This window comes from Chaetodon auriga, chromosome 11 (genome assembly GCF_051107435.1).
Source record: "Chaetodon auriga isolate fChaAug3 chromosome 11, fChaAug3.hap1, whole genome shotgun sequence".
Lineage (NCBI taxonomy): Eukaryota > Metazoa > Chordata > Actinopteri > Chaetodontiformes > Chaetodontidae > Chaetodon > Chaetodon auriga.
Window position 1 is genome coordinate 16,757,608 of NC_135084.1, and position 27,379 is coordinate 16,784,986.

General features: G+C 41.4%; 2 protein-coding genes across 4 annotated transcripts in view; both read right to left on the bottom strand.

Moving 5' to 3' along the window:
* Window positions 1–1,414: 1,414 nt before the first annotated feature.
* On the bottom strand, window positions 1,415–3,358 carry LOC143328451 (dickkopf-related protein 1-like). Its single transcript, XM_076743596.1, has 4 exons — window positions 2,994–3,358; window positions 2,728–2,872; window positions 2,385–2,519; window positions 1,415–2,265 (listed from the first exon to the last, which is right to left on the bottom strand). Exons 1-4 carry the CDS (start codon window positions 3,207–3,209, stop codon window positions 2,000–2,002), a joined length of 762 nt encoding a protein of 253 aa, XP_076599711.1. The 5' UTR covers window positions 3,210–3,358; the 3' UTR covers window positions 1,415–1,999.
* Window positions 3,359–7,831: 4,473 nt separating this feature from the next.
* The window catches only part of LOC143328468 (cGMP-dependent protein kinase 1), a 78,137-nt gene continuing 58,589 nt past the window's right edge, over window positions 7,832–27,379 (bottom strand). For 2 of the 3 annotated variants that reach the window (XM_076743618.1, XM_076743617.1), the window contains exons 8-18: window positions 17,892–17,957; window positions 15,541–15,615; window positions 11,073–11,169; window positions 10,798–10,937; window positions 9,956–10,045; window positions 9,460–9,601; window positions 8,856–9,019; window positions 8,510–8,632; window positions 8,361–8,423; window positions 8,184–8,250; window positions 7,832–8,077 (exon numbers count right to left, since the gene is read on the bottom strand). In XM_076743618.1, coding sequence (XP_076599733.1) covers window positions 7,979–8,077; window positions 8,184–8,250; window positions 8,361–8,423; window positions 8,510–8,632; window positions 8,856–9,019; window positions 9,460–9,601; window positions 9,956–10,045; window positions 10,798–10,937; window positions 11,073–11,169; window positions 15,541–15,615; window positions 17,892–17,957 — 1,126 coding nt within the window. In that variant the 3' untranslated portion in view covers window positions 7,832–7,978. Of the gene's footprint in view, window positions 8,078–8,183; window positions 8,251–8,360; window positions 8,424–8,509; window positions 8,633–8,855; window positions 9,020–9,459; window positions 9,602–9,955; window positions 10,046–10,797; window positions 10,938–11,072; window positions 11,170–15,540; window positions 15,616–17,891; window positions 17,958–18,195; window positions 18,373–27,379 lie in introns of those variants that run through there. The other variant, XM_076743619.1, reaches the window with a different exon arrangement.

A 27,379-nucleotide genomic window follows, 5' to 3' on the forward strand; every position in this document is an offset into this window, starting at 1 on the left:
GTAAATGGATATTTTTAACTATTATATGTACTGTTAGGTAGTTTAATGTGCTGTTAAATCTTGCATTCTTATTTTATAGCCTATTTTATATAGCTTTTTTAAAATCTTAAAGCAACTGGTAACAGCAGCTGTTCAATAAATGTAAAAAGTAGTGTTTCCCTCTGAAATGCACAGTGACGTAAAAGTATAAAGTAGCATAGAATGGAGATACTATACGTTAAGTACAAATACCACAGAATTAAACTAAAGTATAGCACTTGAGTAAATAACCATAGAGATTTTTCACCACTGATCCTCTATGGGAGTCAAGAGTACGCCTCACCTTGTCTTCCTTCAACAAACTGCAAATTAATGTCTATGGATGTAAACAGATGAAGAGGTTATCTGGCTCGGTCAGATATCAAGAGTGTCTTGTGCTCCTTTTGATCTGACACGAGAATCAAGCAGAAAGTACAGTAATTTCCTCGGGATCTTCTAATCTAAACAGGTCTAATTACAGGCACCAAGGTGTATTTGGGTGGATTCATAGCCTACACATTAGAGCGCATCCATTACACAACAGCCAGGAAATGGGGTGTGCTGTGCAGTTGGACAGAGCAGAAATCCTTTTTGGTTCTGTTTTGTTTTGGTTTTTTTGTTTGTTTTTGGGTTGCATCACGAAAACTGAAAAGTGCTGCGGTGCACCTCATTTCATAAATCCTTGTGTAGATTGAGTAAGATGAAGTAATTAGAGGCTTTAGTTTGCATAGCTAGCTATCTGCTGTGCTGCACATGAAGGCAGGGAAGTTATAATTAGAAACTAGCCAGCAACACCAAAGGGTTAGGTGGCAAACCCTCGCCAGGACACACATACTTTGTTATTACCTCTTTGCAGTTATCATTTGATATGGCAGCATCCTGTCCTGCTTTTAATGTTCGTCTGATGACACAGCCCTGGTGGACCATCCTCTAGCAGGATGTGGCCTGTTGAGGCTCCAGTAAAGGCTCATTACAGTTGTATGTTTGTTGTAAGTATGCTTTTCTGTGAGTGTGGGCCTGCACATTTTTCAGCAATTGTGTGTAATGAGTTTGAGAAGCATATCTGGGCCAAACATTTAAACCATCCACTCAGCCCCAACCACTGATTTGTGAGGAGTGGGCTACGAGTTAAACACCACTGGATGATTGTTCAAATGACTCTTGCTTTCCAGAAGGGGATAGTTGTTACTTAGCCAGAAACGTTTCCCACCCGTACCAACTGTTAAATGAATATTTGGACTAAATGGTTTAGAAGCTAACTGTTGCTGGAGAGTTCACCGTCAACACATCTTGAGCGAAACCTCACAGGAACGATGTCGCCAAAAACGACATTTCTTTCATTTTTTTGGTGACACAGAAACAGTGTTGCCAAAAATGAGGGGCAGAAAGAAGGAATGAGGTTATCACATGACGTTTAATAAAACAAATATATTCAGATTTTCTATATATAACATTTTCTTATAAAACAATATATATAACACATTTACAATGCATGCAGCACCATGTCTTTATAATACTGGTGTTGACAGAATTCAATAGCTCAATTAAGTGCCACCTCCAGTATAATATTTACAATACAGTAATTTACTGCAATAACTGAGGCTTGAAGTTCCATAAAAAGAGAAACAAAACAGCTCTGCCATTACCGACGACATGAATCGATCTTCCCAAGACTTCTGAAATGTCACTTCCTAACTTCCGACTCCTCATCTCTCGATGAGGAATTGGATCGGTCCGTCTTGCTCTGTTGCATCCCTCTGGGTGTATCACTTTTCCAGGAATCATGTCTATCCTTCCGGGTGCTGTTTGTGTCAGCAGCTTTGGCAGGAAAGAATGTCTTAGGTGTTGGGTGTCTGTGTGTGTGTGTGTGTGTCAGCATCTTGAGTGTTGTTTGTCAGTGTCTGTGACTGATTTGTTGGTTTGCTGGGTGTGTGTCTTGCGTGTGTGTCTTTCCGTCTCTGTGTGTGTCCGTGCGTTTGTGTCAGCGTCTCTGACAGGTGTGTAGGTTCCGGGCTGCAGTCCTGCTGACACCGTGGTCTCGGTCTCCTTTCTCTGGTCGGCAGGTCATGCCGTCGCCACAGTCGCAGCGCTGGAACAGCTCCAAGCCGTGGGTGCCTTTCCTGCGGTGGCGCGTGCACACCTGGCCCTCCGTCAGCACAGGCTTACAGATTCGGGACCAGAAGTGTCTGGCGCAGCACAGACCCTCAGAGCAGTCTGCAGATCTCAGGCAAGTATCCCCCTCCTGGCCTGCACACACAGGGAAGAGATAGATGGAAAATATGTTACACAGACCACATCTCACTGGAGACTTGTTGTGTTGTTACTTGAACTTGATTAAGATTGATGATGCTTATGAAGACTCTCACCTTTGACAGCAGGAGGCTGATGGCCATGGGCACTGGGAGGCTTCTTGGCTTGATGCTCCATGGTGTTGTTGTGTTTGTGCCAGCCAGTGATGATGGATGCATCTGTGCCATCTATGTCATTTGCCTGGCAAACACCTAGAAAGGTCAAAAGAAAGACATTTATTGAGGGTCTGCATTGACTACAGTAGTCACCCATCTCTTGTGCTGATTAGAATGAATGAGTAAGCATGCAGACGATGATAGATAGATGCTAGAAGCAGACAATTCTCTGCTATCAGAATATCATCAACAATTCAGCCATGACTGTAAGTGTATATATTTCTAAAGGGGTGCCTCTGCTCACCATTGCTGCAGCGGTTTCCTGCACAGCACATGGAGTCCCGTGCGCAACGCTTCCGGCTTTTACGGCAGGGCAGGCAGGCGCCTCGGGCGTCGTTGCAGAACTCATCACCTCCGCAGTCTTCATCATCCGTACAAACACCTGGCTGCTGTAGTTTGGTAAAAACAAGAGCAGCGTGTCATTGAAGTAGTGAGATATTACTTATGAGATTTAAATAACTGCAACTTCAGCGGTGGCGCACAGAATTGACTTTTACGCACGGAAATTACCTGCAAGGTGTCTACGGGTAATTTGTGTCCCATGCTACCGGAGGGAGAGGTGCGCGGACTCGGACTGACAGTGTCCGCGCCTTTGCTTCCCGAAGCACCGGGCAAGTTTTTGATGGCGTTGGAGTTCATCAGGACAGTCCCCGTATAAACGTCCCCAAGGTATCCAAACAGCGTGAGATACACAGCCAAGACGCGATGCGCAGACGGTATCTGCATGATTCTCCCCTTAAACTCTGCTGCGCTGCAAACACACGGAAAAAAAAATCCCTTCTGTTTGTCTGCAAAAACTGAGTGACAAAGTCCAAAGCGGCCTTGAATCCTGAATCCCAAAGTTTCCAGAGAGTTTCGGCACGATGCTTTCGAAGCCTCCTGACTCACAGTGCTGGGATGATCTCTTTATACATATGGACCTGTTTGTCTTCCCGCCCCTCGCTGTGCACAACAAAGGCGGAGGGGTGGAATTTCAAAGAGAGCCCCACTGTACGGAAATGGCCATCTATTCTCCCTGCACAGGACTGTTTCACAATGTTTGTGTAATGATAATGACCTGCAAACTCTGTCTGAATGTCCGTCACTCAGTGACGCAAACTGGAAGTACACATACAGTCTGGACTTACTGAGTCTAGTATGTATAAAAAAAACATTTTTACTAGAAAAAGAGTGAATACGTTATTTATGTTCCCTTTATGCATTCATTTATGCATTTAGTGTCATTTATGTCAAGGTCCACCATTTGTGTGCCTTATTCTGCTTTTTTCAACCATTTGTCTCACCACATTGATAGAACTGTTATGATATAAATATATCACAGCGTGATCTTAATTAACTTGTTTAAAGTCTTTTTTCTTGTTCAACTCTTAGAACTGATACAAATGATCAGAATTCCTTTGCTTTTCCAAAACATTGATGCGACGAGTCACCATGTATTAATTTATTGAATGACACTTAGACTACTATGTGTAATTAACCTAAAAGAACTCATGTAGACGTATATCATTTGTTAAATGATTACGCTTTATACTTGTAACAAAACCTCACCCGTATTCCTCACAGTGTGGGTTTTTGTGTTTGCTCACAAACTCCGTTAGCCTTCTTTAAAGCTGTTTGGTTATTCCAGGTTCTTTGACATTCAAGTAGCCTAACTGCCCTTTGGCTGTGAAGACAGTGATTGAAGTTACTTGCGTCGATTAACTACTTCATTTGATCCCTCTGATTGCAAAAGGGGCAATTATCCTCCAAAGTGTGCTTGATTACACCAGTGGCGAACATCAATGTGTAGGATATGCAGACCATTAAGGGGTGTGAAAAGTTTACCGAATTAATGGACTTCCGTGGCGAGGCCTTTCAGGGTTGACTGGCACTTCGAGATTAAAGGCAACTCTGATCTGTCTCTGCTCTCTGACCCTTTGGGCTCCTCCACTGCAAGGAATGTCCATCCGAAGGCAATATCTTAAAAGGCTCAAACGAAGTCCTGACAGTTTGGATTTGACATCAGTCTGCAAACGAAGTCAGCTCATCTCACCTTTTTAAAGTAAATATGTTTTGATGAATTAAGCAGTGCTCCGCTCTCGGTCTTAATTTGCCCCTTAAAGTGACTGAATCACATGAACCTGCATTGTGTCCCTCTCCAGGATGCTGAGAAAAGTCTGTCTGTGAAGACATCTTGGCACTTGGACGTCATCTGCTGGTCACGCAGCCTATTTTTGAGTGTAAGGATGTGCATGCTTGCGTGTGCGTGTCCATGCATACGAGTGTGCATGCATGTGTGTGTTTTTTTTGCATATGAGCGTGTGCGTGCACATGCGTCCGCGTGTGCGCCCGCGCGCGATGGAGATGCGCCAAAGACGTCCTGACAAACACGCTGTAGCACTTTGCGCGTTTGAATTGCTGTATATCTTTTGAAGTAGAGCTTTTATCTCCACTTTAGTAAATGTCAGTGCTGGTAAGGTGAGCTCCTTTGATGCACTTTGATCCCCTTTGATCTCGCAGAAGTGTCACCCTGTTGTTATGGCTGAAGCCATTCCCCCTGTCCCGCAAACAGATTTGTTGTGCGAATAACACTGAGACCAGAAGGGCTGAATCATCTGCACTTACCACTAAGTGGATGACACTAACTCTTGGACTGATTATTAGATCTCAGGCAAACCTTGGCCAGTTCGCATCAGGCTTAGGCGAGACAGTTGGTTTGGGAGAGATTCTGTCTCACCTGCAGCTCCCTCGTGTGGCCACTGCCGCGAACTGAACTCCGAGCAGCACACACAGCTTCCAATCCATCATTCTGAGCTGTTTCAAATAACTAAGAGACAAACACCACTCAAAAGTATTGTTTTTACTCTATAATTTTAAAAATCTTACACAGTGGCACTCTGCAAAATCAATTTACAGCAGAATAAACAACATAACACAAGGCAAATATCAGGTAACATTGCAGAAGGCGGTCAGTATAAGACTCAAATCCAATGGTTTGAAGAGTGATGGCATACATAAGGCTTTGTGATAAACATAACCTGCCCTTAATACAGTAAAATGCTTATGGTATGCCTACAGAAGTAAGATTTCTTCTCATTTTTTTTAGCTCTCCATCAACATTACTTCATGATTTATATAATATCAATGAAAGTGTGTGAGCCTGTTTGGCTTCCTGGGATCAAAAATGTGTCATTCATCTTCATTCAAACCAAATAATAAAATGACAGTTTGGATGAGGATGCATTTTGATCAATGCTGTCATACTGTCAAAGATTGTCAACAGTGGTAAACAAGTACGGAATGCCATTTAATATATTTATATTTCCATTTGTTTGTATATTTCCTCACTCAGGATTTATTTCAAAGGTGCATTTATGTATTTCATATTGACTTAAAAGGCATTCCGTGAACTAGAAGATTGTTTTGGTATTCATGAAATGTTCAAAACTGCAAGTCATTCTTGCCATCTCTAAATGCTCACGTTTCATGTCTGAGTCAGGAGATGGATGGTCCCTCTGAGCCATTGTTCACTTTTGATCAGGCCAGTTGAGGTGGACTTCTCCAGACCACATTAGATACGCAGAGAAAAGCACGTCATCGCAGCCGTATCAGGGTTGAGCATTTTACTGCCAGTAAATGTTCCTGTGAGATAAAATCAAAGGGGTAAAGCAGGAAATGTATTCCACATACAGTTTTGTGAGCCATCAAATGACTAGAAATTCTCTTTCCATTGTGATTAATGTATTTATTAGATATAACAAAGGATGAGAAGCAGCCGTCTAAGAGGACACATACGTTTTTGAGGTGTATATGTGTTCATGCAGCATCGAAAAGGACTTGTGATGTTAATTTTGTATGCCATTGATTTAAGGCACTTACATTTCTTCTGATTTTATGCTCTGACTTTTGGACATGAGAGGTGATGAGCTGGGTGAGAGATCATGGCGCGGAGTTGGGAGTTTCACAGAATGTCATCTTTTTTTTTTTTTTCCTATCGCCGTCTGTCTATAAAAGACATTTTAAAAGTTCCATAAGGTGATGTTAAGCCAAGATAGTCTTAAGATTATGTGAATGTGGTAAAATTTTGCCTCCTAAGGAGAGGATGGTTAATTCATATGGATGAACTTAACATAGTTAAACCTGTTTAAAAACCTCGAGGACACCACGTAGCACAATGTACCATGGTGTCAAGTGATATCAAACAAATCTTCACTTAAGTTTACAAACTGACACAAGTCTCCAATTTTCTAAAAGAAGGAAGTCAAGTACGTTACAAAGAAACCAAGCACAAAAAAATCACTATACAAAAACAATAACCAGTACTGTCATCTCACCATCGCTTATTATAATTTATCTATAACAGCACCAAAGACATTGAAACCATGTTCACAGTTATGTCAGAACTATACATGAGCGAACAGAGGACGAGGCATTTGGGTGATTTAAAAACAGAAGAGGTGTTCAGGTAGTGAAGCATTCATATGCGTGATTAAAAGCATTTTAAAGGACAAAAAACGAGTGTGACTTCATCTACTGAAGCTTAAAATTAGCGATAACTGCTGATTTTCTCAGTTAATGGTCTTAAGTGCATAATGACACATTGCTTCATGTAAATACTAGCTGACATTTCATGTGTGTCGGTGTGGGATTCATTAAATTTTAAGCAGGGCACTTAAAGAGTCACGTCTCTTTCCACTGAATGCACAGTGTTTGTGCTTTTCAAGGTAGATTAATCTTACAGAAAGTGTACTAAGTATTTGATTTTAGCCCAGTTGTGTTCACATGAGACTGTACCTTGTAAATTCAAATACTGTGTACTGTACATGCTGTACGCCATATGGATGTTAAATAAGAAGAAAATCAGCGACATTCAAGTTAGTCTTGAGCACTTGATACCAGTTTTACTTGCAAACTGTGTAGATCTCTGGAAAGTATCAGAGATTGCAGCAAGCAGCTGCATGTCAAAAACCAGTGAGCAACTGCAGTAACATCTCATTCTCCCCCAAAGTCCAACAAGTATTTCACCAAATATGGCGGGGAAACAAACACAGAACTCAATCATCAGCCTCCTCTCTTTTTGAGACGTCCATCATCACATTTTTCACATTCTTATTTATCCTATCGAATAATCATCCACCCACTGAAACATCTTTCCCTGCGACGTGGGAAAACTTGACTCCATGATCTGCCTCTCTTTATTGTGTTCATTTGTGTGTATCCCTGCTTTTTCTTTGCCTTTGCCTTTGGAGCCGAGTGTAAAACAACACTGAAGAAGTGCTACAGCAGTCCCACTATAAATGCTTGATCCAGAGCCAAAGTGAAATAAAGGCATATCGGTGACCCAGAGGGTTTGCCATCCATCCGTTCAGCTTCTCTTCCATATGCTCTCTTTTGTTTTTATAGCAGTTTTTTTTTTGTTTTGTTTTTTTGTTTTTTACAACACAGCCATGTCCTCATGATGGCCTCCAAGCAAACAAAAGAGGAGTTTCTTTTGGTTTTAAGAGAAGAGGAGGACTTCAAAAATCAACGTCCCAGCCGGAGTTGTCGTCAGGAGGCGGGTCCTCATTGTCTTCTGGGAAGCTGTCGAAGTTACTTGTGTCGACGGCTGATGTGACCTGGTGGAAAGACATTCACAGAGAGGCTAAACAAGCGCACAACAAACGGATTTTGCACACGAAAAGGGAATTATAAGGAGTGGAGCAATCAGCAGTGTGCACTTACATTAGGGATAATTGGCGGTGTCAATGTCCCCTTCTTCAAGCCCTCCCAGTTGAAGCCCTCAAACCATCTAAAGGAAAAACAGCATCACGTCGTCATTCCGTGATTATATTTTACTGCACAATTATGCAGCTAAAAGAAATGAGTAAGAGGGTTCTGTTCACTTATAGGCATGCTTACTTGTGCTTTTGGATGTCTTTGACACCGTTTTTCAAGTTTCCCAGTCGTTCAGAAGGATTATCCCTGCAGCAGAGAGAAGAAAAAACCACCATGAATCAGCATACAGACCACTTCAATTAGTTTAAACAGCTGGAAGCACCAACACTCACCTGCATAGCTTTTTGATTAGGTTGGCAGCATTTTTGGTAATTTTCTTTGGGAATTCAATCATGTCGATGCCTCTCAGGATGATGTTGTAGGTTTTCATTGGATCAGGGCCAGAGAATGGAGGGCTACATAATGGAGGCAAAGATATTTGTCATGATAAGCAACAAACACATTATGTAGAGCAAGAACTGAATCTGTGTGCTCATGCACTGAACCGTCACATTTAGATTTGTCACGTATTGTAAGAAAACTCTCAGAAGATGTTTTTGTCATGTGTGCTATCATTTATTTCCTGACAGGGAGCACTTAAGATATTAGTTTTATGGACATGCCCGGGCTTGTGTGTACCTGCCAGTTAAGAGCTCAAACATGAGGATTCCTAGAGACCAGTAGTCAGCTGAGATGTCGTGGCCCTTGTTCAGAATGATCTCTGGTGCTACATACTCCGGCGTCCCACAGAAGGTCCACGTCTTCTTCCCAAAGCCGATCTTCTTGGCAAAGCCAAAGTCGACCTGAGGAAAAGAAAGAGTTTGTTTTCTGTCAGTCAGACGAAGTTGAATAAGACGGGGAATCGTTTCATATGAATGCGGCTAGTACTTGTACCAGATCATATCACAAGTTGTGTAATTATTTCAGTATTACAGTTTTTCACTTGATGCTTTGGAATGATGGATAGACAGAGTTGAGCAGCTGGTTTCTGCTCTGCCAAAAGCTACAAGCTGCTTTCTCCACGAGGAGAGAAGAGAATGGCTGCACCCCAGAAAACACTATAATTATACTTTTATTTACAACTAGCACGAGGCAAGTGTTCAAAATTCATTCAAAATTCATTCCTTCACTGTAGCATCACAGAAAGATGAGGTTTCATCTGTTTGCAGCTTTTCTGACTTTCACAAAAGACACAGATTCAGAAGTTTTTGGGTGGTAATCCCAATTAACACTGATGTCTTACCAGTTTGGCATAGCCCCTGTGGTCCAATATAAGGTTCTCTGGTTTGAGGTCTCTGTAGATGATTCCTTTGGAATGCAGGTAGGCGAAGGCCTCCACCACACAGGCTGTGTAAAACCTGGTGGTTGAGTCCTCAAATGAACCCCTGCAAACCAATCAGGACAACAGGTTTCTGCACAGGATACCAATGAAACATTTGGATGAAATGTTACATACAGAAAGGAAGCTCTTTCCAGAAAATTATCACCATATTTTAAGTACATATGCGATAAATCTAAGTAGAACATTGAAATATAAACATGAAATCGAGGTCTAAAACCTAAATGTCTTCGGTTCATATGAAGCACAAACATTTCTCTCATGATAGACTGAAAACCCTGAAATCCTTGAGGTAACTTCAACTCTCCACATCTTGTGGTACTAACAGAAATATGGTATTAAGAGAAATATGACCCAGCTAATACAATTCAACTTTGTCTGACCTGTAAACAGAGCTTACCGGTCTCGAAGAATGGTCCACAGCTCTCCTCCTAAACAGGCTTCCATCAACATGTAGAGGTACTTGCTGTCCTTGAATGTTCTATAGAGTCTGAAAACACCAAAGTGGATGTGGTGTCAAACAACTTTTAAATTCCAAAAACATCTGATGAATATCAGGATGGAGAGGCACAACTCATTAATGTGGGGCGTGCAAATTAATTTTACAAAATGATAATAAGAGCTGAAAGGAACTCGCACAATACCACTGCCGCCACCTACACACCGACAGTACATCTCCATTTTAAATCTGCGCAAGCATTGGACTGTAATTTTTTAACAAGAACACAATCCCACAGTTGCGTAGGAAGCAATTTTAGGTAAAACTACCTCAATTATCATTTTTTGTTTAGATGTCTATTGGCAACACTTTCCGTATCCAAATGAATAAGAGCTAGCTAGCTCAACAACAACTCCAACATTTGAAAGGGTGTGCAGACCTTCATACAGACAGACATTATATATACTGTGTAGTGTGGTTTATGTGCAGTTTTGTTTTCTTTCAGGGTCAAAAGCAGAAAAAAAACACCTTGTACAGGTTATCGGAGTATCTCAGGAACATCGCAGGAACACACAAAAGCACTCGTACTCACATTCAATCTGCACTTTCAGTACAATGAAAACTGTTTCCAATACACTTGACTTGCAGATCGTGACAAAGAACCTGCACACAGCTCCACTGAGGTAAGTGGTAATCATGAACTTCTTGCTCTGAGGTAATAAAGCACTGCCTCTTGTGACACGTATGGCACAAACAGTGTATTTTATAAGTTTTACTTCTATGACACTATTCAGGGAGTGTACCTAACAATGAAGTCAGAGTGGGCCTCCTGCATGATGAGCTTCTCTGAACGAATGTGCTCCTGCTGCCTTGTGTCGACAATGTGCCGCTTCTTCAGGATCTTCATGGCAAAGGTTTTGTTCTCGTCACTCTTGAGCTGAACCTGCAGCGAGAAGGAAAAGAGAGAACTTACGATACATAATGTCAGCCTGCACATTCACCTACACAGCCTGTTAGACAACTGTAAAGATGAAAAAAGTAATCATTCATGTTACTATCAAAGTGCAGTGCCCCCTACCAGCTCGACACGACCAAAGCCACCGACCCCCAGAGTGTCGATGATGTTGAAGTCAGCGAGGTTGAGATTGAAGAAAAACGCGTTCTCTGCTTCATACCTGTGGTGCCGGGAAAAGGGGAAAAAAGAAAGAATGGGAACAGGATTAGAGATGAGGCGAAGGATGAAAGAAGAGATAATCCACTTTCAACAACCTGAGACAAAATATCCGTCTCCCCTTCAGCTCATTTGTTTGCAAATCTTAGAGGATTTAACTCATAGTAATCTATCAAGGATGTTATTGAGGATGTGGAGTGTATAAATATGAACACGTGAACAGGATGTGTTTGAGCTTAGTCCTCTGGTAAACCACTTTGACCTCTCTTTGAACACAGACATCTGTCCCACGCTTGTCCGCATTCTCCATAGGAAAGAACAAAGATGGGACATCCGTCACACGAGCGGCTCACGACTCAGCTGGCTCTGAAGACATGCCTCGGCTCTGCCACCGAACACCCAAGCATGCCGTTGCAGATCTGCCCATGCTGGCAGCGGAGACTGATTTCCACGTGTCCATCCCTTATCCCCAGATGCCCCGTGTCTTCTCTGGTTATTGTTTGATCCAGACAGAGTTTCATCAGCTCAGTCTCTGGATCAGTGGGCTTAGGACAGATCTGAGCGTGGGCAGCCCTATCTGGGTCACTCGGAACAGACTATCACCTCAACGTCACGCCCCAGCTGTATGCCAATAACAGACATTTATCAAAAATACTCCGAGACTTGTTTAGATAAGACAGCAGGTGTCATAGAGAAGCAGGGATTAAGCTTATTTACCTAAAGGATAAATAATGACTCATTTTATACTGTTCTGTGCTTGAATTTCATAAATAAAATGGCAAATGCTTACTTTTGCCTTACTTCAATGTAAGCTTGTGTGGACATTTGAGACGTGGAAAGAGGTCTTTACTTCATCAGTTACGCTGCAAGCTGGAACAATAAAACCTTTTCCCTAAGCTGCATACCAGTGGGCACAGCGTTGGCACGTGTTGGCAGGTTACCCAGGCCGCTGTTTCTCAGAAACTCTTCAAGTTACCAGGACAGTCAATGTTTATGTTTATTAGTGTGCACAGGCACAACTACTAGCATGGAAGATTCACAGGTAATCCTTCATCTTATTCTCTCCTCCCATCATCTGGAAATTGGCCCACACTCCAGATCTAAAAATGTTCTCTGCTCGACAAAAGGACAGTAACTGAGAGCACATGAATTACTGTGTGTGGGGACAGGATTATTATTAATGTCAGGGTGGCTGGCACGTGTGCATGCATGGATTTATGAGTGCGCACACACAGGAAACCACGCACGATATCAATGAGATGTGGACATGAGGTGTTCAGGGTCTGTTCATGATGGAGGACTCATAAATTCTGCAAAGGAATGAAGGGATCATTTTACATGATGCAGCTCTTCAGAGAGGTAAGAAAAGTGATAGCATCATTTGGCCAGCAGATGGAAGCGTTGCTCCATTACAAGTATCAGGGTAAAGCGCGAAGTCCTTGCTTATTAACCACAACTTCAAGCCTTTCAAGGCTGAACCACAAAATGAAACTATTTTATTTAGCCGGCAATGGAAGAATCAACCCTTACATTCTACTCTGTGCAGAAGATGAACTCTCCTTTAAGCGAATAGAATAAGACAACTATGATTGCAGCTGGTGGAGTTCACTGCAATGAATTGTAATCATCCAAAGTTTTGTGTCAGGAACAGCACTTCCTGTTGCTCTGAGTCTCCACTGAGGACACACAGGCTCTCTGGGAGTTGATGAATAGTGGAGGCATCTCATCCAAAAGCAGCAACACAAATATTCATACAGATTTTTTTTTCACACAGAGAACAACACTTATCTATGTCCGCGGCTGAAGCACTAGATGGAATATGATACAGGCAAGCAGACACAGTGGGACTCAAACCACACATCTACCTTAAATAGATGTCTAAACCATGACCTTGAATGAAAACTAACACAGAGCTCAGCTGCATTGAACAGTGTAATGCAACCCTGGTTATTTACATAATACATGTATTTTGCGGTCCCTTGTAAGAGGTTGAAATGATATGTTGCGTATTACTGTCCATTACCAGCACTGCAATATGAAGTGTTCCTGTGCGGGTCAAGTAGCACCCCAGTGGGTGATAATCTGTATCAGTGAACGGATGAGATCATAAAAAATGATGCAATTCCCATGTGTCTATGTGCGTGTGAGTGTAAACGTGAGTGTGTGTTGTGTGCTATTATACTCATTTCCTTTGCTCTGGTTCTTCTTGGTCTCGTCTGACTCAAGGGAGAGGCGAGAGAAGAGGACAGCATCTCTGACCTTAAAGCTGACTCTCATTAAACGGCACTTTTATTTACCAGCAATTCCTGCTTATTGAACTCCTACACCTGCTCAACAGACACGGGACATGCTGAGTCATACTGGGTAATATTTTCTCAGAAATCTTCAATCATATAGAGTTTTATTCCCGGATGGGCCTTCATTAGAAGTAGGTGGAAAGTTAAGTATTTCTGATTAATACAAGGCATTTTCAAGTTTCATTAACTGAGATTGGAGACATTTTAATGGAAATTCAAATGGAAAATGTATTTTTTAGGGCATTTTATGGCTTTACAATACAGTCAACGGTCAGATGAGGGGCGTGATGGAAGAGAGAGTTCAGGAATGACATGCAGCGAGGTCCCCAAACAGGGACATTACAGTTCAGGGTCAGAGCTATAACTCACAGACCAGCAGGACACCCCGCCAAAAATACGTTTTTTTTTAGACTTCTGCAACTGTATTTAAGATTAAAGCTTGCTCCAGGGAGTTTAGATAATATCATTTAAGATTCTTTCTCAGGATTTGCAAAAAAAGATTATTTTGTTTCTGGTAACTTACGATAACAGATTCTCACCTCTGCTTCCACTAAACAAAATACTTTGAATTCGCATTTGATGCATGCAGAAATACAAGTGAGACATTACAGCAGAGACGGATGTATTGGCTCTACTGTGAGTAGCGTGACGCTCTTCCTGCAGAGAGAAGCAGCGGCTTCATCAAAAACAATGTGCGCATATAGCACATAGCAGGGAGCTAGTCTTTGAAGAAAAGACCTGTCAGCCTCACAGGGAGCAGCTGTGGTTTGCTGTACAGTTACAGTACTGCTGCATGGTGCTTATCCACTGTGACCAATTAGAGATAGTTTCCATCACCGTGGGATCCTGACTCAGGCTTTCCTCACCAAGACACAAATGTGCTCTGCTGGGTGGGGAGCGCCAGCATGAGACAACACACATAAACACAGCTACCTTAATCAGGGTGAAAACGGCTTTGATGCGACAGATTTCAGGGAGTGAAGGGAGAAAGTGGCTGTATTTTAAGGTTAACTTCTGTAGAGAATAGGGCTGATCATAAGTTTACAAATCGTGCCCATGCAAAAGTACGATTTCTTGCTCATTTGCATAAAATCAATCTAAAACTGGCTTCCCCAGACACCTAGGAATGGGAAAAAATGGGTAGAGAATGCACACTACAGGTCTCTTTCTATCACACACATCTGCTGGCAGAGCAATCATCACTGGTAGTGAGCCATAAGGGGAATCTGGCCAGGGCTGAATGCCAGAGGCAAGCCACTGCACTCGCCCATTATACCCATCCTCTCTCTTTCCTCTGTGCCTCTGTTCAACAGAGAAACTGCTGTTATGTTCCACTCCTTGCTGACTAAATACCACTGACTCTGAAGACGACTGATGCTCTCAGCAGTCAGCTAGAAATCTAAAGCATCAGACAGAAGTCTTGTCCGCTTTGTCACCCGCCCTGTTCTCTCCCTGTCTCTCCTCAGTCCATCCATCTATCTGCATCCCTCTTTCCCTTTCCGTGGTGATAAGCTGCTCCTGCTCCCTCGCTCTCTGTAATCTGTCATTACCGGGTTCTTGTCTCTCCTCACCTTGACTCACAACATAGCACCAAGTGAGCCGGGTATCAGATTATGCCAATGCGTAGCTGTCTGAACCCCAAGATGCCCACCTCATTGCCAAGGTGCCCTGTGCCTTCTATAGTGCTATTCTCTTGTTTCCATAGCGACGATAAATAGAGTACATATTAATTCCTCCAGAAATAGAGGCGGAGGTCATAGCCTCTGCTTTCTGGCTCGCCACATGGGTATTGTCTTGTTACGTAACAAACCTAGAGGCACAACGCATTAACAGCTGGCCGAGAGCAGCACGTTTCTTTATAAAATGTTACTGCTGGTGGGGAGTCGTGATACGGTACAACATTAAAAGGGGTTATTGAGATTGAAAATGAATTTGCGAAAATGAATTAATGAAAAAAAAAAAAAGACGAACGAAACGAAAATAAAGGCCAAAGCACAAAGCTATAAAACACATTTTATAATCCGCATAGTGGATATTTTAATGAATTCATGCATACAAATAAATTCTAATTGTCTTACTTGGCTTTGGCATCAGCATCCTCGTGGCCTTTACTGGACACATCCTCCAAACCTCCAATCAAGTGCTTGAATGAACTGCAACACAATGGCACAATAACAGCAACCGTTAGAACAGCACATGAGCGAACTTTTCTGGATTTACTTTGTTCAAATAGCTACAATCTAGCCAGTCCAGAGTAACATGTACACATATTCTCCACTTACAGTCTGTAATGAATGAATAGCTTATGGTTCGAGGAAATAAAGAAGCTTGTATTGTACACTGCAGGCGGTCTGTAGAAGAAGCTGGAGCAATATATGACCAGACTGCCATAAAAAACACTGCCAGTTACTATTAAATATTCATCAGTCTGCTTTTAGAGACAAGCCACTAAAAATCACAGAGACCAGACGAGAAGACAGATCTATCGTGAAGAGGTGTAAAATACAGTGATAGCAGACGGTGGCTGAGTGAGAATTTTAGTGAGAAAAGTAGAGGCTGTGCATAAATCTTTTAATGAATGAATTACAGAACAGAAAAAAAGTTATCATTAGACATGAAATACACATGGCAATATTTTCCGTTCTTTTAGTACTTAGTGCTCAGTCAGTTAAGTTATTAAACTGAAAGAAACTTCCTTTCAGACCTGAGTAACAAAATTACAATAATTACCAGCTAATTTTCCGACTGGATATAGCAGGACTCCATTAATTTTCATTAGTATGTCTGGAGCAGATATGAAAGCTAAAGAGAAACTAGGGTGACATGTTAACTGGAAAATAATAAGCTACATAATTCGTTAACTCGCTGAAATAAAATCCTTCGAAGCTGCACTCATGGGGAGATCTGGTACATGAAAAACAACAACTACACTTTGGCTCATATCTCTCTGAAGTGCCTTCCTGTGCGAAAGACGCCTAACCTACTGAAAGAACAACTAACTGAGACGGTTTTCATACAAAGCTTATCAGGCTGTCAGGGAGAAGGAGTAATACATCTGGTGTTTTCTCCTGTTGAGACTGTAATGCCTGTGAGCTGTGACTGTTTCCGAGCTGAGCTTTTCTTGAGGTGTCTGCCTGCTTTTAGAGTGTCTATTGTACTAAGTGAGTGACTCCCTGCTGCTTGTTTTTATTCCCTGTCCCTTTCCCGCTGTCTCTATCTGCAACAATTATCCTTGTCTTACCTCTTAAGATGCACGGTTTTGTTTCAATGCTTCACTTCATGTACGGACACACAGGAAATAAATGCACACAGAGTAACAAAGAACCTGGCATCTGCACCAAAACTGGCCTGGCTGGGTGACACACGATGAGCTAGTTTTGTGGGCTCTGACAGCATTAGCTACTTGTATGACAGGCAGTGGTAATCACCTGTGCTGGATGACTCACCCACTATCCCCTCTGCTAGCTCTGAGGATGGCCCATTTGTGCCTGCCGTGTTCCCTGAGGCCAGAGGGAGGCTGTGGGTAAGCTGATACCGTCTACCATCCTCCCCACGCCTCATATCCATCTGTCTCTCTATTCTCACCACAAGACTCAATGCCAGAGACGGAAATGGATTGACATTATTTTTTTTAAAAGTACGATTTCTTGGTAAGAAAAAAAAATAAAACATCCTACACATGTGAGAAAATGTCAAACCATGTTACAGCAATAAAAGGAAAGCAGCAATTATTTGAGCTGGGATTAGTTTTAAGGGCAATGTGAAGCTCAAAATAATGGCTTTGCTCTTGAATCTGACACACATCAGTGGAAAAATAGACCTTGTTAGTCATCCCTGCACAAATGTGGCATACATCGAAATTCTTTGCTGAGGATTTTGGACAAATTTTACACCTGGTCACTTGACGTCAGTTAACTAAGCAAGTCGAAATCTATAAATTTAGCTGTTTGGGTCAGTGACTTGTGAACATCGAAGCTGGATCAATCAGCAGACTTTTGGTGATGACGTGAATGCCATTTATGACTCCCAAACTTTGTGAGTAGACATTCAAACGAAGTACTGCAGTGAAGCATGATCCTGAAAATGCGCCATCTATTTCTCACCTCACATTCACTCAATTTGTCGAAATTAAATGGATAAATCTGGCATTTTCATGAGAGCCTTGATGTTTTCTTAGTTAGAAAACTGAAAGCAATGACACCTAAATGTGTGCCATGTTCATCCATTAAGGTGTAGCAGTGGATTCCTGCTGATGTCTCAGTGAACATAACACTTTATAGCCTGCCTTTTCCTGACGGTAACGAGCAAAGCAGAATTTGTGGGCTGGTTTTGCATGGCTGCTCACAACGAACATTCACGCATTTCATTTCACTGGTAAAGAAACAAAATGATTGCTACGTTTTCTGGGATTCACCTTAGTGATACTCACTCTCTATCGATGACTAGACAGGTCACTGCCTCCGCCGCAATGACGTTGGCCGTCCTGATGTCCTCCCTGGAAAAAAAGATCATGCAACACAATCAGGCACAATAACAACACTGGCACATTTGAGGTTGTTATTAAATCACATCATTATTCATTTTAATTGCTTTGTCAGAGCTGTGATGATGGAAGCAGTCAAACCATAACACCTGCGCCTCAGTTATGTTTCATTCAACTCCATAAACGGCACTGGCACACAATGAAAACACTCTCAACAGGCGACACATGCCACTGCAAAGACTGGCATTACTCTTTATTGTATTTGACATCAGATTCATCTTCTTCTGATGACGATGCTTCTCCAGAGGAGTCGCCCCAATCGCATGAATCTTCTGAGTCTGTATCCCAGGAATCCATCCTTCACTGTGAAAAAGTTTCTGCACACAGAGTCCCACAGCGATAAGCTCTAACTCGGAACCAGCATACTGCCCAGGGCAGCCCTTCAATAAAAGACACGTCTGTCGTAGTTGTATATAAATCTTCAAACCAAGTGCAGTGTTATCCGCTTTAACATAGGCTAAAATATTACAAAAAGACAGGAAATTCTTCCAGGGTTGTCCCACACGCAGAAAAGATCATCCTCTGGATGAATTTCATATCCTGCTGGGTAGCAAATAAAAAGCTAAACCAGGCTCTGTTCTAGAGAGTTGATTCAATTCAGCTGAAGAGCGAACAGTAACTGACAATCACTCTCTGTGTCTGATCTGAACTCAGACATACGGCAACCTATTTCAATGAGCCGAGGTGATAATTCCCCTGCATGCTATGTCAACTCCCTCTGCCTTCCCTCTTCCAAACACACACATGGGCACAACCATCCCTCATCCGCACACACACGCACACGCACGCACGCACGCACACACACACACACACACACACACACACACACACACACACACACACACACACACACACACACACACACTCTGCCTTACTCTGTTGACCCCTTTGAATAAAGGTCACAGCTGGTGGGGGAACAACACATTCTGAAAGCTGAGGACTAACAGAGGAGAAGCGAGCAGAGGAGAGGAAGGCAGTGTTTGTCACGGGCATGGGATGTATGAACAGATGACTACTAGGGCTCTCTAGCTAGCATAGCGCATACAGTATTTCATTCACCTCTGATAAGCTCCTGTGACCTGCATCCATGCTCTTAACACAATACTCTGGCTAACACTGCTCCACCTGTTCTTCTGTTTGGCCACGACAGCATTCAATACCATTTGAATAAGCACACTTAGAGTTTTCATAACCAGGTTAATGGGTGAAAGAACAACAAATGGCCCAGTTCGAATGAAGACACCTTGCTGTAACTATTGATTAAGTGATAATTAGTTTGGGGAACAAGAGTCTTGAGAATTAGTTCTTAATGATTAACATTGCAGAAGACTGACGTGAGAAGATACGTTTTTGGATTGGTGGAATTCATACAGCAAAGTATAAGAGACCCTCATAATATCTAATAGTTTAATGTGATGATTATTCAAATATTCAGAAAGTGAATGGGGCTTTCACTGTCAAGGGATGTTGAGGCACAAATGCTTGTAATATGCCAGCTGTGAATTTGCCAGTAACAATCCAGCAGCTGTTGTGTCACTTCTCAAAAGCTATTGCCCATACTTCTACAAATTTACCTGCTCCCGTCAAGTAGCGTGAACAAGCTTTTTAATTAATATCATGTACTGCATGTACAAGAGGAGACAGCAAAAATGCTTCTCAAGTAAGATATTCATTCAAGATGTTCAGTACTCATACGTCAATACACACACACATCTTTGATTAACCCTTTTCTAACTTTAATACATTTTAGCAGATTATACGTCACATTTTCTAAAAGGAAGATATTCAAACAAAAGCCAACTCATCAGGCAGACACACACACACACACACACACACACACACACACACACACACACACACACGTCATCAGTGATAATGAGCTGCAACTACAGCGACACCCACAATCTGTTACATGAGTTACTTTGTCTCATAAAAGGAAGGCTAGTGTTTGTGTCATTTACTAACCATGGTGATACAACAAAACAACACGACACTTTGGGCTATGTTGAAATGGTGGTTACGTAAGCCTGAATCATCCTTAGGAGACCTAAAGGGTTTCATATTAGAGAGCAGCTTGTTACACCTGTCCCCTGCTGCTCGACTGTAGCCGAAGAAAACAACTTAGTGTGCCATTGCGTTGATACTAGCAATGTTCTACGTGAAACACAATCGCTAAACAATATCTGTCACAATGATTCATTTGCACGCTGCTGAGCCCAAGTCATCCACTAAGCCAAAGATGGCTCTGCACTTGTTAATTGCGGCGCAACAAGAAATACATTGGAAAACAGACACACAGACACACAGACACACACACATGTTCAAGCATAGACGCACTAAAAGCAGCTGCATGCTGTGTCTTGAATGTCCTTTAGACTTACACAGAAGTGAGCCTGTGGTGTTGATTTCCAGTAGATAGTTGAAATGAACCTGGTAATTGGACAGTGATCTGGTGTCCCGGGAAGGGGTTAAGAAAATAACGTGGAGGCTTGGAGGCTGAGAGCGGAGCAGTAGCTTTGGCCTGCAGTGTTGGAAGTAAAGCCGGGCTCAGGACGGGGGCAAGAGCAAGAGGTGGCGTTTGTGCTTCAGTTCTGTGACTGAGAGGTATTCAGGAGGGCCTTGACAGCTGAGACTTCACAGCTTGGTATCAAAGTACTTAAGTAAATGACTGCGGCGGTGTTTGTGCAGCTTTTTCCCATTAACCACAAATTGTGCATTCTCCACATAGCTGGAGAGCACGACCACTTTCCAAAGCACATGGTAATTTTTACACTTAATAATATATTTTTCCTACTAGTCCAGGTAACCACTCGGTTCTGTTTATGTCAAATAAGACTGCTTTAAAAGCACTTCCTTATATGTTCTTTTTTTTCTATGAACGTAGACGTAATGAAATTCATCAAAGAAGGAGCTATTGCTTAAACTGAATCACAATTCTAAAGATGGGTGAGCTGCCTACTTTTCTGACTTAATTAATAGTAATAAACACAACCAAAGTATCCTGTTTAGCACTATTAACCAGCTTATAAATCCCCCTCCTGCTGTCACTCCTGTCTCATCCTCTGTTGACAGTGAACATTTCTTATCTTTTTGTGGAGACAAAATCAATGGTGTGAAGTTCAATTTTTTTCTTTTACCATCGACATCTTTCAGACCTCCTACTTCACTGTCTGAATCTGCTCCTTTCTCCCTGCAGATCCTCATAAACCCTGCAGCTCATATGCATTCCTTCTCTAGTCCATGTGATACAATTCCTACAAAATTCATAAAGTCCATTTTTCCTGTCTTCTGTCCCAGCTTGCTGTCTACTTTCAACCGCTCTCTCCCATCCAGGTCTGTCCCTGACTATTTTAAAATTGCCAGTGTTCACTTCTTTAAAAACCCTTTCTACACCGAGCCCAGTTAAAGAATTACAAACCAGTCCCCAAGCTACCCTTTTTGTCCAAAAACCTTCAAAAAATTGTCCTCGACCAACATGGCATAGTACTGAGACCGCTTTACTGAGAGAAACCAATGAGATTCTTATGCATGAGACAACGGTGAATACTTCATTCTCATCCTGCTAGATTTGACAGCTGCCTTTGACACTATCAATCATGCAGTTTTACTTGATAGGCTGCATAACTGTGTTGGCATTTCTAGTAGTTCTTTAATATGGTTTCATTCCTATTTGACAATAAATATTTTAATGTCTGTAATACTTCCTCAGCTGTGTGGTGCGCCTCAGGGATCGGTCCTTGGACCTTTTCTCATTATGCTTCCTCTGGGTCATTTGTTTAGCCACTTTAAAGAAGATACAAAGATTTATTTCTCTGCTAAAGCCAATAATCTCAATCAACTGTCCTCCCTCCACAAATGCTAAACTTCCACCAAAGAATGGATGTCGCTCAATTTCCTTCACCTAAACTCTGACAAAACAGAAATTCTTGTAATTGGTCCTGATAGCTTTTCCTCTGTAGGTGATCAGTTTATTGGTCCACTCTAATATCAAATCTACTGCTACCAATATTGGTATCATCTTTGATCAGTATATGACTTTTGTCAACATGTTACTAAGACAATTCCATTATGTTTTCTTCAGCTAAGAAATATTGCAAAAATCAGATGTATGCTGTTTTCTACAGATCCTGAATTACTGATATACACTTTCCTTTTCTCCCGCCTTAATTATTGAAATTCCTGCTACACGTGTCTCAGTCAAGGAACTCTAAACCCTCAACAGTTAGTTCAGAATGCAGCTGCTGGGCTATTAACTAGAACTATGGTTTCACATTACCCCTGGTCTTGCTGCCCCCATTGGCTTCCTGTGAAATTCAGAATAAACTACAAGATCCTGTTGATTACAGAAAAGGCTCTGAATGACCTTGCCCCAAGTTACATTTCTGATCCCCCTGTTTCAACCGCCAAACAAAAGGTGATCCTGCCTTAGCAGTTTAGCCCCAACACCTCTAGAAACATCCCCCCTCGTGGATCAGATTTGCTGAATCTTTGGACTGTTTCAAGCAGCCTCTAAAAATGTATTCTTACAGACAAGCCTTTTCATAGATCTCCATTCTGGAATTTATTTTTTGTTGTTGTGTTTTTGTTGTCTGGTCTGTTTCTCACTGTGATGTTTTATACTGTAGTGTATTTTTTTTACCTTATTTGTTTATTCACTTTTATCTCTTTGTGTGTGTGTGAAGTACTCTGCAACTGTATGTTTTAAAAAGTGCTATATAAATAAAGCTTTCCTAACTAACTTTCTTACGTTTTCAAGCTCCAGCAACAAGGTTTAAGTGTTAGACCACGTGCTGGACAAAACTGCAGTTACAAGCTATGCTGTTATATTAACCACACATGGACATTGTGAAAAATTATGTGGAAAAGTAACTCACATGAACACACTGTTTCTCGTATAGGATATATTTTGCGGACCTGCCCTAAAATAAACCTTTTGTAGCAGTTTGCATTTATAATTTCTCACTGTCAAATCTCTGCTTGGACAGGCAGTTGACAGATCAGTCTCCCGTACTGGGCTCTAGCTGTAGCTGACTCTTAATGCTTTATGCTGTTTTCAGCCCGCCCCCTTGGGTTCCAACACCTAAAATAAATGTTTGGCCTGTGGGAAACTCTGAAGGAACAGTCTCTCTTCATAGCAGCATTACAACATGACAATTGTGCCTGTTTCTAAAATAAAAAGGCAACTCTTTGGTCATTGATTTTAACACTGCGATGGTATGCACTGAAAGCAGTATCTGTATGATATAATAATATAGCTGCAATGCTGCAAAACTATGTGCAAACGCATAGACCAAATAAGAGCACTCTGCGGTAATGCTTTTCGCTTTGTTGCGCCGTACTAAAGGTTGAGCTAAATGTAAACATGAGCATGCTAACATGATCACAGTGGCAATATTAACATGCTGATGTTTCGCAGTTTTAATGTTTATCATGTTCATTGAGCCAAAATGTGGTCTCAATGTCCTATAATATTATGAGATCACCTGAGTCACACAGCTATGAGTGCTCTTTAAATGACATGATTGAACATTTCAACAATACCTTGTCATCTGCTTTAAATACTGTTCCTCCACTAAAGGTTAAAGGAGGCTGACTGACAGAATCTCTCCACGGTTAAACAATAGCAGTGTTAATGAGGTCAATAGAATCTGTCAAGCAGCTGAAAGAAAATGAAGGAAAACTGGGCTCACGGTTCACTGTGACATATACAAAGCCATGACTGTTTATAACAAAGCAATATGTCTGGCAAGAAAGGATTACTTTTCCAAGATTATTAACAGATTACTGACAACTCCAGCATATAATTCTCCACTACTGACCAGCTACTCAATACCCCCCCATCTGTCCCTTGTATCATTCTTCAATAACAGAATAACCTCACCCAGAGCCAGCACTGCTGCTGCTGCAAACACAGATGACCTCAACAAACCCTGTTTAACAGATGTACCCATGGGAAAATCACCTCTATTACATGAACTGAGCTCTGCAAGACTGTCACTGAGTCTAACTCGTCCAACTAATGTGTTGACCCTGTACCTACAGCCTTTTGAAAGCAGGTGTTAGACAGTATTTCAAGTCATGTCCTGAAAACTATAAAAACATTTCTGCAAACAGGCATCTTCCCAGATGCCCTCAAAACAACTGCTATAAACCCTTACTAAAGAAACCCAGCCAAAATGGTAATGCACTCACTAACTGCAGGCTGATATCCAACCTTCCATTCATCAGTAAGATACTGGAAAACATAGTTTCATTGCAAATGAACTTTTTTCTTTAAAAAAAGAAAAACATTCTGGAGGAACTTGAGTCTGGCTTTAGAAAATACCACAACACTGAAACTGCTCTTAAAAAATAATTAGTGGCCTCAAACTAAATTCAGATGAAAATAAGGTCTCATTTCTTGTCCTCTTAGACCTAAGGTGCAGCATTTGATACAACTAATGATGATATCTTAATCAACCACCTTGAAAAGTTGGTTGGTCTTTCTGACTGTGTGTTAAACTGGTTTAAAACATACATTAAAGGGGGAAACATCTTTTTGGGTTGCTAAAGGAAGCTGCCTTGGTCCACTGTCACTTGGTGACGCCATTAGAGAACACAATCTATTTTTCCATAGTTATACAGATGACACACAACTGTACATCTCTGCTGAACCAAATGCTGCCGCAGCTATGGACTCCGTTACTAACTGTCTCCTGGCAACAAATAAATGGACAAGCAATAATTTGTTTAAATTAAATGAGAACAAAACTGAAATCCTACAAATGGGCTCCAAAACAAATAGAGAAATGCTGTTTCATAACCTGGGGAAATTAACTCCCTGCACTGAACAAGACCTTAGACAAGTCTTGGTGTTATCCTAGACCCAGATCTAAGCTTCAAGTCCCAAATCAAAAAGATGCTGAAAAACTGATTTGTGCCTTTATTTGAAGATGACTTGATTACTGTACTGCACTATTTACTGGCCTCCCCCCCCCCAAAACACAGAGATTTCAACTTATTGAAAATACTGCAGCTTAGCAATTAACCACAAACAAGAAGAGAGAGCACATTAGTCCAGTTTTAGCTGCTGTGCACTGGCTTCCTGTAACATTCAGAATTGATTTTAAGATTCTCCTCCTTGTATACAAAGCCCTTAATGAGCTAGGACCAAGCCACACTGCTAAATCCCTTGTTCACTATTTGCTTTCTAGAACACTGCGATCATCTGATGCTGGATTATTGGATCAACAGCCAAAAGAAAATTAGGCATGCAGCCTTTGTCAATTATGCCCCAAAGCTCTGGAACATACTGCCTGTAGATATCAGGGAAAACAGCTTGCTGAATATTTTCAAAAGAAAGGTAAAAATCTTTTTACTCAGCCTTTAACAAGCTATGACTTTCCTCATACATGCCTGAAACTTTTGTGCTTTGCCTTGCACTTATGCACTGCTGCACCTATTTTATTACTGTTTTTCAGTGGTTTTATTTTCCATCTTATCTAATGCACTGTCTTTATTTTCATCCTTATTTTATCTTATTTCTTCTTTTGCTATCAAGCGGGTTTTATTCTCCATCTTATTTTACATTAATTTCTATTCCTGTTTTTATGTCTTTATTGTGTAAAGCATTTAGTGCATGCAATTTCTTTGTTGTAAAGCACTTTGAGCTACAAGTTTATTATTATTATTATTATTATTATTACCCAAGTTTAGCATGTCATGTAAGCATGCTAATACTTGTTAACTAGCACAAAAAACACAGTACAGCCATGACTGGTGGCAAAGTAATTTTTGCAAGTGTTAAGTCATGAACCAAAGGACAAATTAAACTGGACAAATTAAAAATTTGACCTGATGATGGCACCAGGTGAAAAGTTAAGGAATCAACAATGTGATTAAAAATTATCCTGAGGATATCAATGCGTGTACCCAATGTCATGACAATCCATTGAGTTTTGTGACATTTTACTCAAAACCATAAATATGAACCTCATGGCGGCACTAGAGGAAAAGTCAAGGTACCACTTAAGTATCAGGATACATCACATTGGAACCATCAACGTCTGTGCAAAATGTTATGCAATCCATTGAAACAGGACAAACTTATGCTGTTGTTTTGCTTTCCTGTTTTGTAAATCCCTACAGCAAATGAGTAAAAATTGTATCTGTTAAACCGTCAAAGTGGACTTCCTGGTTTGTTTGATCATCTCATCACCCTCGCACAGCTGTTTTCGCAGAGGGCTATTGTTGGACTGAAAATGGTCTGACACCAATTCTGTCAGTGACATCACACTTCTTTTTTCACAAAATCTCTCATCTTCTACTGGAGCACTCTTACAAACACACGCACACACACACACACACACACACACACACACACACACACAGGGCACTCAGTAGAGGAGGTCAGGGTACACAGTATTTGTGCTATTGGTAGTTACACCTCCACTGAAAGTTCACACTTCACTGTAACAGGAACAATGTGACATGAGCTTCAAACAGGGAGTCTATCTTTTCCTCAAATATCCAAGAATTCATTAAGAGCTACACAACCCTTTAGATAAAAACATGCAATCCAATTATTCTTCAGCCGCTTGAATGTACATACACATCACACACCAGAACTCACACTCGCTCTAACAAACCATTATGGCTGGCAGGAGAACAGACTTTGATTTGTAAATATGTTGTTCTCACAGATCAAAGGCAAGGTCTTCAGATGGACAGAGTGGCCTTCGAGTAGGGGCTATTGAGCTTCATAAGCAAGGACACACATAGTTAACTTCTAATTAAGAAAGATGGCGCTGCAGAAGAGCCCTCTGATCAAAAGCCTGTTTCCAAGATGGCCAGTATCTCAATCATTTCAATTTGCAAGACATGCTTGACCATCAAAGGTGTAGATGAATAGGCTAAGGCACTCTAAGCAAGCAGATGGCGAGGTGGGGAGAGCACTTTGTTTTCGTGGGATATAGAAAGATATGGTTTTCTTGATTAGTTAAAGCACAAGATGCTCTTGAAGGTGCTTTGAAGAGCTTCTCAAAACGGCACACTACTTGAATTCTTATTCTGGGAAACACTACAAAAGCATTGATGGAAATATATGGATACTCTTTAAAATACGTGTGATGTAGCATGTATTTATATCGAGGCTCCATTTCATTGCTACATTATATTTGTGTGTGGACTTACAAGAAGTCACTGAATTCCCTGAAAATTCAAATGCTTCAACACAAAAGTAGCGCAGCTGCTCAATCCATTATAAATTAGCACTTTGTGTCAGGCTCTCATTCATCAAACAGCACATTTTTATGTCTCATTAGTATAAAAGGATCAAATTTCTATGTGGAACAACCCATTCCTCCCTTTGCCAAGAGATTGAGCTTCCTGTGTCT

Bases quoted from the DNA above. Each gene is read 5' to 3' on its own strand.
- LOC143328451 (XM_076743596.1), bottom strand. From the start codon at position 3,209: ATGCAGATACCGTCTGCGCATCGCGTCTTGGCTGTGTATCTCACGCTG. The intron at 2,873-2,993 runs GTAATTTCCGTG...ACCAAACTACAG, and splicing joins TACCCGTAGACACCTTGCAG to CAGCCAGGTGTTTGTACGGA. The intron at 2,520-2,727 runs GTGAGCAGAGGC...TGACCTTTCTAG, and splicing joins AGGAAACCGCTGCAGCAATG to GTGTTTGCCAGGCAAATGAC.